Source organism: Magallana gigas, chromosome 2 (genome assembly GCF_963853765.1).
Source record: "Magallana gigas chromosome 2, xbMagGiga1.1, whole genome shotgun sequence".
Classification (NCBI taxonomy): domain Eukaryota; kingdom Metazoa; phylum Mollusca; class Bivalvia; order Ostreida; family Ostreidae; genus Magallana; species Magallana gigas.
Window position 1 is genome coordinate 26,699,885 of NC_088854.1, and position 17,421 is coordinate 26,717,305.

A 17,421-nucleotide genomic window follows, 5' to 3' on the forward strand; every position below is an offset into this window, starting at 1 on the left:
GGAATACATACAGGGCAAACAAAACCACTTTAATAGATTCGCAAAGCCAACAGTGTTATTTCTAATTTAATTGTTTATACTGTGTGGGGTTAATTCATCAATGTTAATTTAACCATTTTATAACCACTATATAAGAGCTATTAAGACATTTATTTGTAGGAAAGAGCATGTACGAATGATCTTTATTTAGAACAGTTTGATGTTGCTAGGATACAGGTTTCAGATCCATGATTTGATTGGTTAATTTAGATATTGAATCTCGAATTTCGAATCTCGAATCTCGTATTTCGAATCTCGAATCTCGAATGATCCTTCTCGGCTTTCGTACTATTGACTAGAGATACTGTGGAATCATTTTTGTCGGATCAATGTTCGTGGCTTTCGTTTGGTAGTTTTTGACCACGAATTACACCCCCACAAACTTGTACAAATGCATCTGTTTAATATTTATTAAAATCATTCCAAACTAACTACAAGCAAAACTACGTCCCCACGAACCAGGAAAATTCTAGGTTCCTGCTTACATTGACCCCGCGAATAAAATGATTCCATACTGATATTGTAATATATTCTAAACAGCCTCTGAAAATTAATTGTCCTTTTTATAACCATAAAGGCTTATTATACCTAGTACTGTGACTCTATCAATCGTCCGTGAACAACGACTCTGTGGTTATTTGTACATTAATTAACATTTACCTTTATCCCCCGGCCCGTGAGACATCTTATACAAATTAGGTTTGGATAATTACAACAATGAATATTTTCCCCGTTTTTTTAACTGCGAGTAAAAAAAAAGATTTTAAAAATTGGATACACGGCAAATAATGACGAACAAATATGGTTGCTTACCAAAAAACATAGATTTAGATTGATTAAACCATAAGGGATATTTTAATGATGTGTGAGTGTACGCTAATAATAAATATAATACAAACAATAGAAACATGATAAAATATGTCAAATTGCATTTTCACAGAAGTTTTAAAATGGCAGAATTTATACCCTGTTTAATGGTTTGTCCGATTTATGTTATATTTTAAAGAACAAATGGACAGGTACACTGTACGCAAGCGACTAGTTGATAACGTAGAACACACTGGACTAAGAACATTCATGTGAAAACGTCTACGATATGTTGTGTCCAATTTAAAAAATGCAGTTGAAATTTAATTTCAATCCAGAATTTCTTTGTTGCAAATGCTCTGAACAAGAATACAGAAGACATGAAAAGAAAGCATCAGGAATTGAGAGGAGAGGGATGAACTGAAGTTATAAACCAGAAGACGGTCAAAAAAGAGTTTGTATCATCAACAAATAAATTATTAGTTTTTGTACTTCTAATGTTTCTTTCACATGTAAGAAAACTATCGTAAAAAGTCCAAATGCTTTTAAAATGTCTATCATTGGTTAAACTTGGATTATATCAACGTTAATTTTTTTCAGCGCTCTATCACTCTTAACTTGGAGAGGAGAAGTGCAGTATATATTGCAATCATTACTATATGCTGTATTTAAAAGCTAGCATCTCTTTAGCATTTTATCCGATTAATGTCTAAAAATGAATTATTTTAACACATAAAGGTTACGGAAAATGTTTATTGTGATTGAAAACAATACTACAGAAACGTTGCACCAACGGCAGCATGAAAATAAAACAATGCGCACTCGAATGATACTCGCCTTTTGGTTGTGAACCAAAATAAAGGCTCTTGCCATGTTAAAGTTGGACTTAAGATAAGTATTTTGATTGTCTTTAGATTATGACAGACCTTTAATATTCATAGATATTAATATGAATTTTTAGATGTTATAACAAATTGGGTTTTAAGATAGATATTAGTCATAATTAAGATACTTTTGTGAAACGGGCCCCTGTTCTATATAAAATTCACCTTTATATTGACTTAGGGTACATCGTTTTTATCACTTACCACACATCAGATAACTCAGATAAACAAATGAAGTTCTCGATTTTTCGTTTATGATATTACAAAATTAGCCGTGTTGTGTAGACCAAAGAATCTCAAGGCATGTTTTCTAGTACGCCGTTGTACATGTACTTCGGTTTCGTTTTCGCGATTTATACCCCCTCGTCATTGGCACAGAAACATGTACCTTACTTGGATGCGATACGGGACGCAGTGAAAGCAGTTAATAACGCAAATCGAGACCAAACTAAAAATGACAAGTTTCTCGATACTCTTTCCTACTGGAAAGAAATCCCGGGAAATTTGTTGAATGAAAATGAAAATGCAGCCGACCAATACAACGTGAGTGAACAGTGTAGTTTCAGCTTGGCTGCCCTACAGCTTGGCCTCACTCAGAGAGAAACATGGGCCTTACAAAGTAAGTTTATTATTATGATTTAAACAATTTATTTAATTTTGATTCAATTAATCAGTCTTGAAACCTACGATTAGGTAGGGGTGAGCGTCGGGATAGACTTTGAGTTGTATGTGTATGTATGTATACGTCGGCATTCCCGATTCCTTTGTCTTTTTCTCCTTTACACTATTTTATCATACGTTTCTTTTTTTGGAGGAGGAAGAAGGGCGGTAACCGCTGATTATTCTCAGGTCATTATCAATATTTGTATTGGCAATACTTTACGAAGTATGAACACTTACATATTCGACAGTAAATAGATTAATGTTGCGGTCAAAGCCGGAAACTGTTGCTTTTGAAATGCAATCTTTGGCTTTCTAGATTAATATTTATAAGGTATTTTGGGCATGCTCTTATTCAATTTGCAATATAACACAATAAGGAAAAGTGCGTAAAAAAACGAATTATACATAATTCATGTATTCCTTTAAAACATCATTTTTACACGTGCTATTTTACAACAAGACAATCAAAAGTATGCTTAAGCTTGAGTAGTACCCTGCGGATAGTTTGATAAACATGTACTATTGTAACTTTTTTTTCATACATTGAATTCAATATAATAATTTTCAGTCAAAGTATTGGACATACGTTCTAAACTTAATTTTATTAACTTTTGAGGTTTAATGAGTCTAGGCAATTAATAGATATTTACACTTACATATGCTATAATTTCGTTTTCAGTAATTGACGCCATAGCTAAACCTGAAGCCGGAGTCCTAGATGGTAGTTTAAAATGGCTTGGTTCCTACGACGAGTGTAAACGAACAAACTATCACAACGAATCGAGATCTCTTGACATCAAGGGGAAATATTCTCTACTTACAATACCAGTTGGAACAAGCACAACCGCAGTATGTTTCACGCATTTTCAATTCAATTTTTTGTTGCTTTACATTCTCAATGACATATTTTTTCGTGTATTACATGCTGCCTAACATTTTTTTTTAAAATCACATCGATATCGTTTCCCGCTCCTGTGACACAAAGAGCGTATATCAAATATACACTATAGTCAGTAACATTATTTGGCAGGTATACAACGTACAATTTTTAGAGTTGAGCATTCCATTGTCTCACTTTCTTTAATATAAATCTTACCCCAGTCAAATCCACGTTTCCAATCCAAATTTGATAAATTCATCAAGAAAATAATTCAGATCGTTTTTAATTCAGTGCGCACATTAAGCCTATCAAACTATGTGAACGCATGTTTAAGTTCAGTTACAAAAATTGCATGTAATGAAAATGATAATTTTTGGAATTTAGGTACATCGAAAATTGTATCTTAATTGATTTGATGCGTGTTGCTGTTGTTTGTTTTTTATTGTTTGTTTGTTCGTTTGTTGTTGTTGTTGTTGTTGTTTGTATGTTTGTTTGTTTTGTTTTAGGTGGGGTGGGGGGGGGGGTAATAATGGTGGAATAGTAAACCAAACTGTATTGATTGTTACATGTAAAGTATCTTTTCTGAAAGATGATATTATTGTTGTTCTAAGAAAGATAATTATATGCTCTCAATTTTTCAAAACGAATTTTGATTTTTTTTAGAAAGTGGAAAACATGTTTGGTAACACACAGTATGGCTTTAAACTAAGTGTTAATAAATGCATGATATTAATATTTAATAAATAATGTCTAATAAGACGTTAAATTATTTTTAAAATAAAAAGTATGTGTAATTTTTAAGTTAATACAAAAATTCTGTTCATTTCCCCCAAATCCCAAACCTATGGATAAAGTCTTTTAAAGAGACGTGACTTACAGAGATGAAATATAAGACAGTCTTTTTTTTAAATGAATCAAATTGGCTAAACATTAGAAATATTGCTAATTTTAAAAATTTTAGTGTAGCATTCCCCCTTATAAGGAAGATGTCCGGCTATCTTGTTCATTTGAGGACCGCAACGTAAGCATTTCTTTAACTGTTCTGTTTCTGCCTTAAACTGATAAATCTGTTGTCAAAAGATAAAAAGCGAATAAATATGAGGTTTTATTTGTTATTTGGTATGCAATGCAAAGTACGCATGCAAGAGCAGAGCAGTGCCTCTTTAATCACTTAGAACTTCTCAGCTGCGGACTTAAACTGAAGATTAAAAAATCAGAAGAAAAGATGAAAGGGAACATTACTGTCCGCTTTACAATCTTTTTCTGAGAAACGATTAACACTAATATTTAAGTCATAAACCTCATATTCACTGCTTTTTATCTTTTGACAAGAGTTAAGTCATAGCCAAGTTAGTTCAAGAAATGTTCACATTTTGGTCCAAATGTGTACAGCGATGGCCAAGAATCTCCCTTAAAATCTTTACTTGATGAATTTCTGTTGGAGATAATTTCTGAGTTGGAGATAAATTACTGAACGTTAAAGGAACATGTAAGCATGAAGTACATTATGAATAAACGACAATGTCGGTGGTTACATAGCAAGATATTTTTGATTGATACATACATGTAAGTGTTTTATCGATTAATCATATTTGTACATTTATCATTATACTACTTTGTTTAGGTGTCTGGACCAGAGGTAGTCTCTCTGGTTATCGGAGTATGCCTCCCTGATGGTTGTAGTACGGGAGATATAACAGCCCTCGTCCACAACAGTAAGTTACTTCTGAGAGAGAGAGGGACGTGGAGAGAGAGAGAGCGAGAGAGAGAGAGAGAGAGAGAGAGAGAGAGAGAGAGAGAGAGAGAGAGAGAGAGAGAGAGAGAGAGAGAGAGAGCTTTATGATTTCATTTCAGATATTGGTAGGATACCTTTTGGAAACTATTCCAGCTCTAAATTTTACGTTACCTCTGAGGAAGAAGACAAACCGCTCACTTCAAATGCAGTCGTAGCAATGTAAGTATAAATATACAAATCAGCCTTTTGTTACTGTCAAATAAATGAATATTCTTAAAAAATCACTAAAATAATCACTTTGGTTAAGTAACTAGTACTACAACATGGTACACATTATACTAACTACCCCTTTTTATATCAAGATTAAACCCTAATAGTTTCATAGTAAGTTATATAGAGGATATCTATATTGTGTGATTTTATATTTGCTTTATCCAACGAGTTGAAATGGTGTATATATTCGCGAGGCTTGCCGAGCGAATATAACCATTTCAACGAGTTTTGAAAATTATTGAAAATTATTGAAAATTTTGAAAATTATAGATGTTCTATTTATCTCATACAATTTGATTTATATTATGAAGCTTTTGAGACAGTCCCTTATGTGACCCGAATTGTTTTTTTTTTTTTCAAAGATAAAAACGATGATGCAACGTTGTGTTATGCGGCTATTGTGACCTTGCGCAATACAATTTAGTACGTCATTCCTGAGATAAATCTAACTGTTTTAATGTAAAGTTTCACTGAAATAAACCTTAAAATAATTTTTTAGCTCAAAATAATTTTTCTTAGAGCTTATTCACTTGATTAAATGGAAATTCCGATTAGAAGACTTGAATAATCAAGTTTGTTTACATAAACAAAGTTGCGAATGCTCGTTAGTTTGAATTGACTCGAACGAGGAACAGTTGTTGCTGTTTAATAAAACAAACACTAGGCTAGCTTTATGATTCGAAATTGAAAATAATGAATAAGGATGCTTACTGGTGGTGGAATAAAAGTCTTATGAAACATTATTTCGGTAAGTTATTGTATATAAACACAAACAGAGCGCTCTGTTTTCATCGCGTCGTCAGGATGTACTCCTTGATAGTTAACGTAATTTGCAGTTTTATTAACTTCACAAAGAAAATTGAAAGTTGGAAGTCGGCTAAACTTATCAAAACTCCTGACAAACAAGAAAAAGGGGTCTTGTGGTTACGGTTATGAAAAGCTTTGCAAAAAAGGTATGTGTGTAGGGGGGGGGGGGGGGCTAACACCCCCCCCCCCCCCCCCCCCGGTTCCGACGCCTGTGCTACGCAGTTATGTGTTTTCCTTCATATTTGTAATCTGAATCTTTGACAAAATCAATTTTATATTAATTTTTGTAGTAGATATAGTTATGTTGAAAGTACTAGCAAATCTTCGAAAATAGGTCACCGAAGCGTTGAAGCGAGGGGTTGTGTCAAAAATAGTTCGGACCGGAAGTATTTGATATAGCATCACCCGTGTGATATAGCAAAGGTTTATCACACGGGTAATATACATCACACGTATGAGATAAAGGTAAATAACTTTATTTGTATTTTTTTCAGTGTTATCCTAAGCATATTGACACTCATCGTTATCGTGGGTACATCTTATGACGTCATAGTTGTTCAGTGGTTGCGTAACATCGGATCCGAATTGGAGAAACATATAGAAGATGAGAAGATTCCCTTATTGAATCCTAATTCAAAAGATGTTCATATGGAATCAGAAAGTAAAAGGAATTGATATTTTCAACAAAGTAATCAGAGAGATATTGAGTAAATCAACAATATTACTTAACCGTACATTGCCCAATGGTTATGACTGTCCATTTTGTTATAGAGAAAATATGCACTAGACAGAGTACAACAATGGTGTCCTATTCTCGTATTATTTTTAATAATATTTCATCTATAGATATATGTAATATGTTGAATATAAAAATAACAATAATAAATTGTTATTCTTTAGACACTTTTGAGAAACTTCTTCTGTCCTTCTCCGTCTACTCCAATGCTAAAAAGATCCTAAGCACCGGTAAAACGTCGGAAACATTGACTGCATTGAATGGTATTCGGTTCCTGAGCATATCCTGGGTTGTTCTTGGTCACACGTATACCTTTGCACTATCAAGTATCAGTACGTATTGTATTGTCTAATGGATACTGAAGAACATCTCGCGGATTTTTAAATCTCGTTTTTATTTCTCGGACAGATGTAAACTATTTGGAATTATGAAAATAATTCGGCGTTCGCGATTTTATACTCTCGCGATTTGATGCAAAAGCATTTAATCGCGGAATTAAGTAAAATAAGGAATCTACAATAGTAAGCATATTTTACATAATACATGTAGTTGTATTGCGATGTCGGTTGGACTTTTGCCCAAGTAAAAAATACAAAAGTATATGTCATATTTCTATATTTCTAGGCAATACTGGGCCCTTTTTAAAAGAAATGCTGGGAAGAAGGAGTTTCCAAGCTATAGCTAATGCTTTGGTGGCCGTTGATTCTTTCTTTGCTATCAGGTAAATAATAATTTAATTATTATAAAGTGTATTATGTCCGTTATTTTTTAAAATCTGTGCAAGAATGTATACTGAATAAGTATAAGTTTAAATCTGACATGAAAAAATAAAGGTATTTAGTCACCATGCAATTTTTAATCGCTTGTCAACTTTAATTTTATCATTTTTATTTAAATGATATCGATTGAAAAAGAATTTGTCAAGAAATTTAAATACTTAGGGCGTGATTTTCAAGAACAGGCTCTTTCTACAGTAGTAGAAAATATGTAGTTGCAAGAGCTACATGTACCATAGTTACATATATGTTCGCAATAATTGAAAAGTGAAGAGAATTATCTTTAAGCCCAACTGGCCATAATAAAACGCAGCGCAGCATGATGTTTTTCACCCGAAAGGTTGACCCAGATCATCACAATTAGGGGGCATTAAAACATTTCATTTTATTTTGTTTCATCTTTCGTTGGATTGCGTTTAAAATAATAATTGTGTTTATTGTTATGAAAGTTTTGATCGTCAAAAATATTTCTACGATTACCACGATTGCAACCACAGATCTCAAGATCTAGTGATACTTGATGCTGCGATTACTCTACGATTAAGACCGCTATATCAATCGCCCCGCGAATCGTGTTAGTGGGAACGTAGCATTATAAACGGGTGTGAAGTGATCAGATATCGTAAACTAATACTCCAGTAGTCGGAGATAAAATAGAAAAAATGCGTATTTATGAATTCATGTCAGCTCTGAATAGAATTACATTTAAATTCTATTGCAGTGGATTTCTTCTAGCATACCTAACTTTAAAAGAAATGGACAAAAGAAATGGGAAATTGAAATGGGCTATGTTTTATTTCCATCGATTTTGGAGGTAGGAATTTTCACCAAAAAAAAATCAATTAATAATCATTTTAGCAAATTATCAGTCAGAAATGAACATGTTTTTCACAGCTCTTTCAAAATAAATACGGATATTGTATTACTTTTTTCTTTCCCTCGACAAGGTTGACTCCCGCCTATATGCTGGTTCTGATGACGGAGGCCACACTGTCTTCGTATTTTGCCGACGGACCCGTATACCCGCCACAGGGGTTTGAGGTGGACTATTGCGAGAAAAGCTGGTGGAAGAATCTACTTTACATCAACAATTTATTTGATCCAGCTGAAATGGTAAGTAAACAATGTGCGTTATCATTTAATATTTACCTTGTCTTTAACGTCGAAGATTGGAGGACAAACTCGGAGTTTTATACCGCTTAGTCGACTTACCAGTGAAATCGTGGGGGGGGGGGGGGGGCTATTTAAACAGTCTTTAGCGCCGTCTTTCCATCCGTTGGGCATTCAGTCGAAACCAAAATGCATCAAATTCCTTTACCGAATTTAAATGCATAAAACAAATCAATTTGGGATATTAAATGTATCATTAAATCTAAAGTATGAAGAGTTACATGTACATGAAGTTTTAAGAAATGTTCTTTCTATATATTTATGTACAATAGTTATTGGCCATACGAACAACTAGATATATTATACTAGTAATCCCTGAGTTTTTTAATGAACCAACGAGGTAAGTATTTTTACTATAAAGTAAACTGTGGATGTATATGATTTCAAGAATGAAACTTTTATAATTTAACTCTTTTAGTGCATGGGCTGGTCATGGTATTTATCAAACGACATGCAGTTTTTCATCCTTAGTCCTCTCCTGTTAATTCCTTTGTATTAGTAAGTACTGATTTTTCTGTACATGTAACTATATTATTAATTATGTCCTGTAGTTTGTATCCTCTTGTGTCGTTAACAGATCATGCTAGACATCTATTCTTTCTTTCATTCCATTCAAATTGACGAAATAAAAGTCAAAACAGAGCTAGGTATCTGTTACCACATTCACTCGAGACCTGTTCAGCAGAACAAATGCTGCCACGGACCGAAATTCCCCATACCATAGATTTGAATTCTCTTTTTTACGTGATTCCACCTTTTTCTATAAATTTACGAGAAAACAGTTGATGACATTTTTCATGCACCACGTTTCCATTGAATTTCGAATTTGTATTTTTCTAGCGTGTGTTTAAGTTATAGCATTTTTGTGAATGGGAGACCCATTTTATTTTTTCTCTTCTAGTCAACTGTTTGTATGTCTTACAGCTACCTTTGATGTAACCAATACTATTTCTATAGTTTACTATAAACACGTTCAACGTTGCCTTGATTTGTTAATAAAAGGTCTTAACATATAAATAAATATGAATTATCGAGCGACAAAGATTGTTATAAAGCGGAAATTTAAAATAGCAGATATTAATGTTTCTTCCCACAATTTTAGCGGATATTAATTCCTCGGGTTTAATAAAGTTTAACCGTACCAGTGCAACAGATTTCTTGTGTCAAGCGCTCGCAAGTGCCTGACCTGATGTACAGGCCTCTAAGATTACAAGGACTAGACCCGTTACATGCCTGCTGAGCTTTTCTAAACACATGTTGTATGCATGCCTGTATCTGTTTGACACTGAATTTATAAGTAAAAACATAAGATGATTAATAAACTAATATCTATCACAAGATTTAAGATATGTTAAACATTAATTTGTTTAGTAGTATATCACGATTTCCCCAATCTCCACCACATGCATATGAAACCAAAGTTTGATCACAATCAAATTAACCGGAGTTATGCATGTATTTTTTTAATGGAACTACAAAAAAGGGATACAACAATTCACACATGAGAACTATTATCAAGGGTTAATGTTTTCTTTGATGATAGTGAAAAAATATAAGAATGAATGAAGTTTTGAATGCAATGTATCAAAATCAAACCATTAGATTTTTTTCTACAGTAATGAGGTTGCTGGTATCATCGTGTGCATGGTGTTTTTATTGGGTACAACCATAGCCCCTGGGGTGCTTTCTTCTTATTACGATATGCCAGCAAGTTTATTTGCTGACAGTTCGCAGTAAGTAAAACCATCACTTCCTCTTTCTTGTTCCTTTGTTTATCATTAAAAAAGCATTAAAATTACAAAAAGTTCTTCTACGCAATGAACTAAAATTAAAAAACAAATGCTATAAAAATACGTGCCGGTATCTATCTATGCACGTTGCAGTAAAAAAAATTGAATTACGTTTATTGTGCGTGTATAATTACAGGGACGTATATGATGCCTATACTAACCAGTATTATGTCAAGCCATGGTGCAGAATGGGACCATATATAATTGGAATACTATTTGGATATCTTTTGTATAAAACAAAAAGCAAACTAAGGATCAATAAAGTACGTAAAATAACACATCGTTATTTTTACAATTTATTTTTATTTTATTTTTTTAGCTCACGTATAACGATGGTTCAAGTGAGCTTTTCTGATCACCTGATTTTCCGTTGTCCGTCCGTCTGTCCGTCTGAAAACTTTTCACACTTTTCTTTTCTCTAAATCCACTAGTACAAATTTAACTTAACTTAGTACAAAGCATCTTTATGGCAAGGGGATTCTAAATTGTTAAAATAAAGGGCGTAACCCTTTTAAAAATGGAGATAACTGCGAAACAGTGAGTATAGGGTGTGTGTCTTTAAACATTTCTTCTCCAGAAATACTGCACCAGAAATTCCAATATTTCACCAAAGCTTGTTTATATACTGAAGATTCTGAACTGTTAAAATCGTGATCTTCAGACCAAAACTCGTGCCCCCGGCAAGGTTCAAAGTTTTAATTACATAGAATTTCATAGGAAAAATGTTTACAAATATATTTCCCAAGAACCACTGCACCAGAAATGCCAATATTTACATCACAGCTTGTATATAAAGAAAAAATTCTAAATTGTAAAAATCGTAACCCTCGGACCAAAACACTGACCTCAGACAGGGTTCAAATTTTAACTTGGAAATACGTAAGAAAAATATTTAAAAATCCTCTCTCGAGAATTACTGCACCAGTAGTGCTAACATTTACACAAAAGGTAGTATATATAATGAAATGTGGTGGCCCGGACAAAAATGGGGCACGAGGTGGGGTTCAAAGATTGAAATACATTGAAAAAGTGTTTAAAAATATTCCTCTCAAGAACTACAATGCTTAAATTTGTGAGATTACTATGCAAGCATCCTTAAATAATGTAGATTCTAGTAAATCAATAAAACTGTGACCACTGGAGTATTATTGGGGCCCTAAGAGGCATACAGTTGGTGAGATTACTATGCAAGCATCCTAAGATAGTGTAGATTCCAAATTGTTAAAGGGGCATGGGCACGATTTTAATCAAAAATAATTTTTTCGATTTTAATATTTACAATGCTTCAGTAAGGCATTTTTAATAGGCAACCAAAATTTTAGTGTCATTTGATGAGTTATAAGCGAGTTACAAAGCTTACAATTCTTCGCTAGGTAAACAAAGCGTCTGTTTACATTTTGAATGTTGAAGTGAAAATTCCAGTTTTAGACCTAAAATAAATGTTAAATCGCTAGGAACTGTTTATTCATGCTTTAAATGAATAATAAGATAGACAAACCAGCTTTAAAAAGATTTTTTACTGGTATATTGAACCTATGTAAACAAAAACAGGGCACGAGCCTTGTTTACATGGCGAAGAATGGTGAGTCCTGTATCTTGCTTAAAACTCAATAACTGGCACCCAAATTTCATTTGATCATTAGAAATGCATTCCTAAAGTATTACAAATAATAAAAACAGAAAAATGAAATTTGACCAAAATCGTGACCATGCCCCTTTAAAGCCAACCATAAACCACGGACCAATATGGGGTCCCAGAGGGGGTTCAAAGTTTTAAAAATTTACTTATGTGGTCCATGGGCCTTTTGTTAAGTGTACGCAATTCTTAATTGAAAAAAAAATAGTATTTGAGTTGACAAATTGCTTTTAAAGTCAAAGCTGGACAAAGAAGAATTTGTATGGTTCTATAAACATATATTTGCATTCTTCATTCTTTGCATTCTGTGTAAATGTTCAGTGTCGATGTCTGTGATAACACTATGTAACATATTCTTCTATACATATATTCTTATATATTAGGTTTATCTGATTGCACAGGTGCTCACAATTTGATTAAATAAATATAATTATCAGGGGGTCATTCTTTGAATATATTAAAGTAAAGATTGTGGTCGGAGCGAAATAAAATCTATGATAAAGCTTTCCAGACTTTGTTGGATGTGATCACGTTTTTATTTAAAACAAATTCTGATTTCAACATGTAAATTTATATCAATCTTTTTTACCATTGAGTGGTAGATAGACTATCTTATGAAATATATTTTCTAAGTTTGCTTATGATATACATGTAGGTACTAAACTTACTAGTTTGGGCAGTTTCTACTACTTTGGCTTGCCTGGTGCTCTACGGTCTCTATGACTCTTTGAATGGCAATCCGTTGTCAACAAATGTGTCATCTCTCTACAACGCAACGCACAGATCCGTTTGGGGTGCATGCGTTTGCTGGGTTATATATGCATGCGCAACCGGAAACGGAGGTTTTGTGAATACAGTTCTGTCCTGGTCTGTCTTCGGACCCTTAGCTAGACTATCTTACTGTCTTTACCTAGTCCATCCAGTTATCATGTATGCGTACTCTTATTCGTCCAGGACTCCGATATATCTTACTGATTTTACAGCGGTATGTATAAATATAACAAAAAGATTTGAATTGGCGTCAAAACTTTTACTGATGAAAACATTAGTCTTATTTTTTTATATGTAAGATAAAATTATATATCTTTTTAGTTTTATTTTCTAGGAATAAATCAATATATTTTATTTAATCTTAGAAAATTAGGCTAACAGGCTGGATCCTTGCATAAAATAACGTCAGTTTGATTATATTAAGTAAAGGATGCACAAAAATTCGGAACTTTAAGCTATTTACACAAAAGGAGAACTATCCAATGTATCCAAAAATAATCATTTATAATTTTAATCTGGTTATAACCCCCATATAATTTTGTTTACAAATTGATCTATATCGTATAGAAATTAAATTGGTTTATTTTGTTTTATGAAGAACTAAGTTTTATCATTTTGAACGTTTTCCTGATTTATTGTTAGCTTTAGTATAATAAAACAGTGAAAAGTGCACCGATGATTCGGTCAGCAAGATTCGATATCTCCAAAAGCAATTCTATTTCTTAAGGCAAAGCCGATTATTGCTGACTCTTTTGTTGGTAAATTCTTAATTACTTGTTTGTTGATGAACGTATGATTTTTTTTAATGATTTTTTTTTTCAGATATACCTTTTCCTTGGTAATTTAGTGTTTTCCCTCATGGTTGCGTGTATTGCGTCCTTGGTTTTCGAGGCACCTATGATGGGATTAGAGAAAGTACTACTCGGAAGAGATAAAAAAAAAGATGAGATTATAATAGCATAGATGTTTAGGTATTTCTATTTCCCTTTTGTATTTGTGGTCTGTATGTGTATCAACAAAACTTTACATTGTAATTCTCCAAACGCTTATAGATGTTCTAAATAAATGGTATGACTATAATAACATGTATCGGTTCTTTTTTTGAAAAATGATTTTATATCCTTGTTGTGTAAATAATTAAAAAAAAATAAGGCCGCATGTGAAATAAAAAGTATATAAGAATCTGATTTATCGACTTTTTTTAAACGTGACAATGTTTGCATGATAAACAATACTTAATACGGCTTAATGTACTCTTCACTATAATTTTTTAAACGATACGTAATCATACGTTAAAGCAGTCTAAGTTAAGATTGTAATAACACTGTATTTATTTGTGTAATGATTAATGTACAGCTTATTCAAACCTTTGAACTGTATGGATTTTAGTAATAAACAATAAAATAGAATTAACAACTTTATACATTTTGAATATTGTACAAACACAAGTTGTTATTAAGTTCATATTTGGAGGAATACACTTAAGGACGTTGTTTACTCAGGGTTTGAGTTCTCAAATCCGAATTGTGAAAAGGTTCAATTTCATGGGTAAAAATTGTTTTAAATACAAAAAGTATTTATGAAATGAATTATTATTGACATAACAATAGATAGTTTTACTACATTATGGAATTAGGCTCTGACAAAGTTTGTGTTTTAGCGAAACAGAGGAAATTCGGACTAAATTTTTCAGATTTTGTTTTCCACTGAAACATCTTTGATAGTACTATAATAACTAAAGTTAAGAATTTATTTGTTAGTCAACATAATTTTGCATATTTTCTGTTGGTTTTACTTTGCTTTTTCGTTTAGATAAGCGCATGCACACACTACAAAAATATTGAAAAATGCTTAAAAATGATTAAAGACACCATATCTCAAAATTTTGATCATTGACCTCATATAAATTTCATGCCAGCAGAGAAAAGTCAATATACTTGGTTTAATACTATAAATGTTTTAGCATTATCATCATTAAGTTTTTTGTTATGTTGAATCAAAAATGGGTAGTAATTTGAAAACTGATAGAGGAAATTCGGAATAGAATATCTATAAAAATTGTGAATGAAAACTTAATGCTTTGTATCTATTTAATATCACTACCATTCAAAAACTGTATTTCATTTGTTAAAGAGTTAAGCAATTTGTATTATTTTCACAATTAAGAAAATCTCAATCATAGTGTAAAATTTTTATGGATTTTTCTTAAATTTTCAAAAAATATTCAATGGCCATTTACTCAAAAATTAGGTCATTGACCTACTTTTTTGAAAGTGAAGAATGACACTACCATGTAAGGTCTATAACACACAATAGTTGGTTTTTCATTATCATCAGTGGAATTTTTTTTCATTCTGAGTAAACGTCATCCTTAACGATTTGGATGCTATAAAAGCAGAGGTGGTGACACAGAAAACTGGATATAGATAACTATCAAATATATACAATTGTACAGGTTCTTGTTCAATTTTACAGGTCTTAAAATTGTGAAATGTACTCTAATTATGTTATACCAATATCGCATAATATATGTGTTCTTAAAAATAAGAAAAATCCAATATACAACATAATTATATTGAGCAAGCAGGGAAGTGAGTCTTTATTTCAGACATGCCTGCATGCAAAAATATTTCTTTACGATATACTCTTTCACTTATTTAGCTGTATATCTCCTAGATTCAGTATGCATATTTACTTATTTTCCAAAATACATGTATTTAAAAAATGCATACATTTAGCATAATTTATACATATATGTGGGTGAAAATTATTTGGTATCATGAAATCATTTCTTTCATGTATTATTCACAGCATTATACGGTTAGTGTACATAATTCCATTTGATATGTGTATATAATATGGAAAAGGAGATAGAGAGAGAAGGAGATGAATAATGTGTAAAAGATAAAAAGTTTCATTTATTTCATTTGGTATCAAAATTACCATTTCAAACCATTTAAAAAAAATGTTCGATGAATATTGATAAAGGAAAAAAATGTATTTATACATTAATAATCATAAAGGAAAATTAAAAATCAAAAGCCTTAAAGTTTTTGTATTGCAATACCACAATTAAACCTCTACTTTGAAGCATATACACTGAACCAAATTTCTAAGTGTTAACTCTGTATAATGTTTTGTTTTTACTTTATAAAATAAACATATTTTGTCACTGTCGGGGTAACTGTTTTTCATTTAACTTTTAAGTAGTTATGAAGGGTGTAACAATAATAAACTTGACCTCTGGTTTCGACCCCCCCCCCCCCCGAGACCTTGACTTATGATGAACATCACGAACACTTTCGCTTTGGTTGAGTTTAAAATTGCCCAGACATTTTGGATTGTTTTCATTTACCGATGGAAATGGCTTTACCTATGGAAAAAAATTGTTAGAATAAAGTTTCTTTGGATTGCTTAATATTTAAAACATTGTTGAGAACGAAATATACAGCAGGTTTAAAATCCTGAGTACAACCTGTCATAAGAAAAATTCTGACACCAATAGATATATTAACAAAACCTTTGTTTACCAAGTATAAAGTATTTGCTATATAAAAAAATGCATTTTTGTTGTATATTGTATAAATAAGTTTATTTTATAAAGTATTTTATGCATTATATGGTGTGAACACTTGTAGGTTTTGTTGAGTGTATTACAAATAACTGTGCTTATTCCATATAGTACAAATGTAAATACATTATACTGGGTGAACACACAATTTAATGTTTTGACGTTTCTTTACGGGTAATTGATTTCAACCCTTGTTGTCTTATTTTATTTTTGTGATTGATGAAAAGACATAGCAGTTATGAAATGCTGAATGTTGTCACTATTTTATTTGTATTTTTTGAAATATTCTATTTATCAGGGGGAACATTTAGAATTTTTGATGAGTGGATATACTGATATATTGTTTTAAAAAACGACCTTCAAATCGCCCTTTTTTAGTTATAAAGGGCAATAACTAGAACTGTGATTCAATCAGCCGTCCCTTCATGACCGTGCACAGTTATTTGTTTCTTGATAAGCATTAACCTTTGTCACCCACGACACATCCTTTACGAAACAAAATTGGAAATTACAACATTAGTTTCTATTCTTTATTGCATCTTTGACGTAATTTGATCATTAAAAAAAGAAATACACATGAAAAATTGAACTGAAAACTTAACTTTATATATTTACAACGAATGTAAAACAAAATATATGTATCTATATCTTGTATTAATATTTTCAATGACACACTATAAATCATGCATGGACACTAAAAATACTAAGCATATCAAATTAATGATTTAGGAAAAAATCAAACTGTATATGTCATTTAATAATAATTATGATGAAATGTTACCGATATTTATCATAAAAAATTCCAATAAAGAACTATCCGCTAAATACATATCAAAATTTTCAGAAGTTTATAAAACATGTCAATTGGACTTAAAAAAATGGT

At 31.9% G+C, this 17,421-nt stretch overlaps 1 protein-coding gene across 1 annotated transcript; it reads left to right on the top strand.

Annotated features, from left to right (window-relative positions):
• Positions 1-1,832: 1,832 nt before the first annotated feature.
• LOC105344556 (nose resistant to fluoxetine protein 6) lies at positions 1,833-14,250 on the top strand. The gene is made up of 14 exons (XM_034447729.2): positions 1,833-2,349; positions 3,073-3,242; positions 4,898-4,988; positions 5,128-5,227; positions 6,583-6,749; positions 6,989-7,156; positions 7,449-7,545; positions 8,322-8,414; positions 8,548-8,713; positions 9,189-9,268; positions 10,387-10,503; positions 10,697-10,823; positions 12,852-13,181; positions 13,790-14,250. The coding sequence occupies exons 1-14, from the start codon at positions 2,034-2,036 to the stop codon at positions 13,928-13,930; spliced, it is 2,163 nt and encodes a 720-aa protein (XP_034303620.2). The 5' UTR covers positions 1,833-2,033; the 3' UTR covers positions 13,931-14,250.
• The last annotated feature ends 3,171 nt before the right edge of the window (positions 14,251-17,421 follow it).

Bases quoted from the DNA above. Each gene is read 5' to 3' on its own strand.
- LOC105344556 (XM_034447729.2), top strand. From the start codon at position 2,034: ATGTTTTCTAGTACGCCGTTGTACATGTACTTCGGTTTCGTTTTCGCG. The intron at 2,350-3,072 runs GTAAGTTTATTA...TTTCGTTTTCAG, and splicing joins AGAAACATGGGCCTTACAAA to TAATTGACGCCATAGCTAAA. The intron at 9,269-10,386 runs GTAAGTACTGAT...TTTTTTCTACAG, and splicing joins CTGTTAATTCCTTTGTATTA to TAATGAGGTTGCTGGTATCA.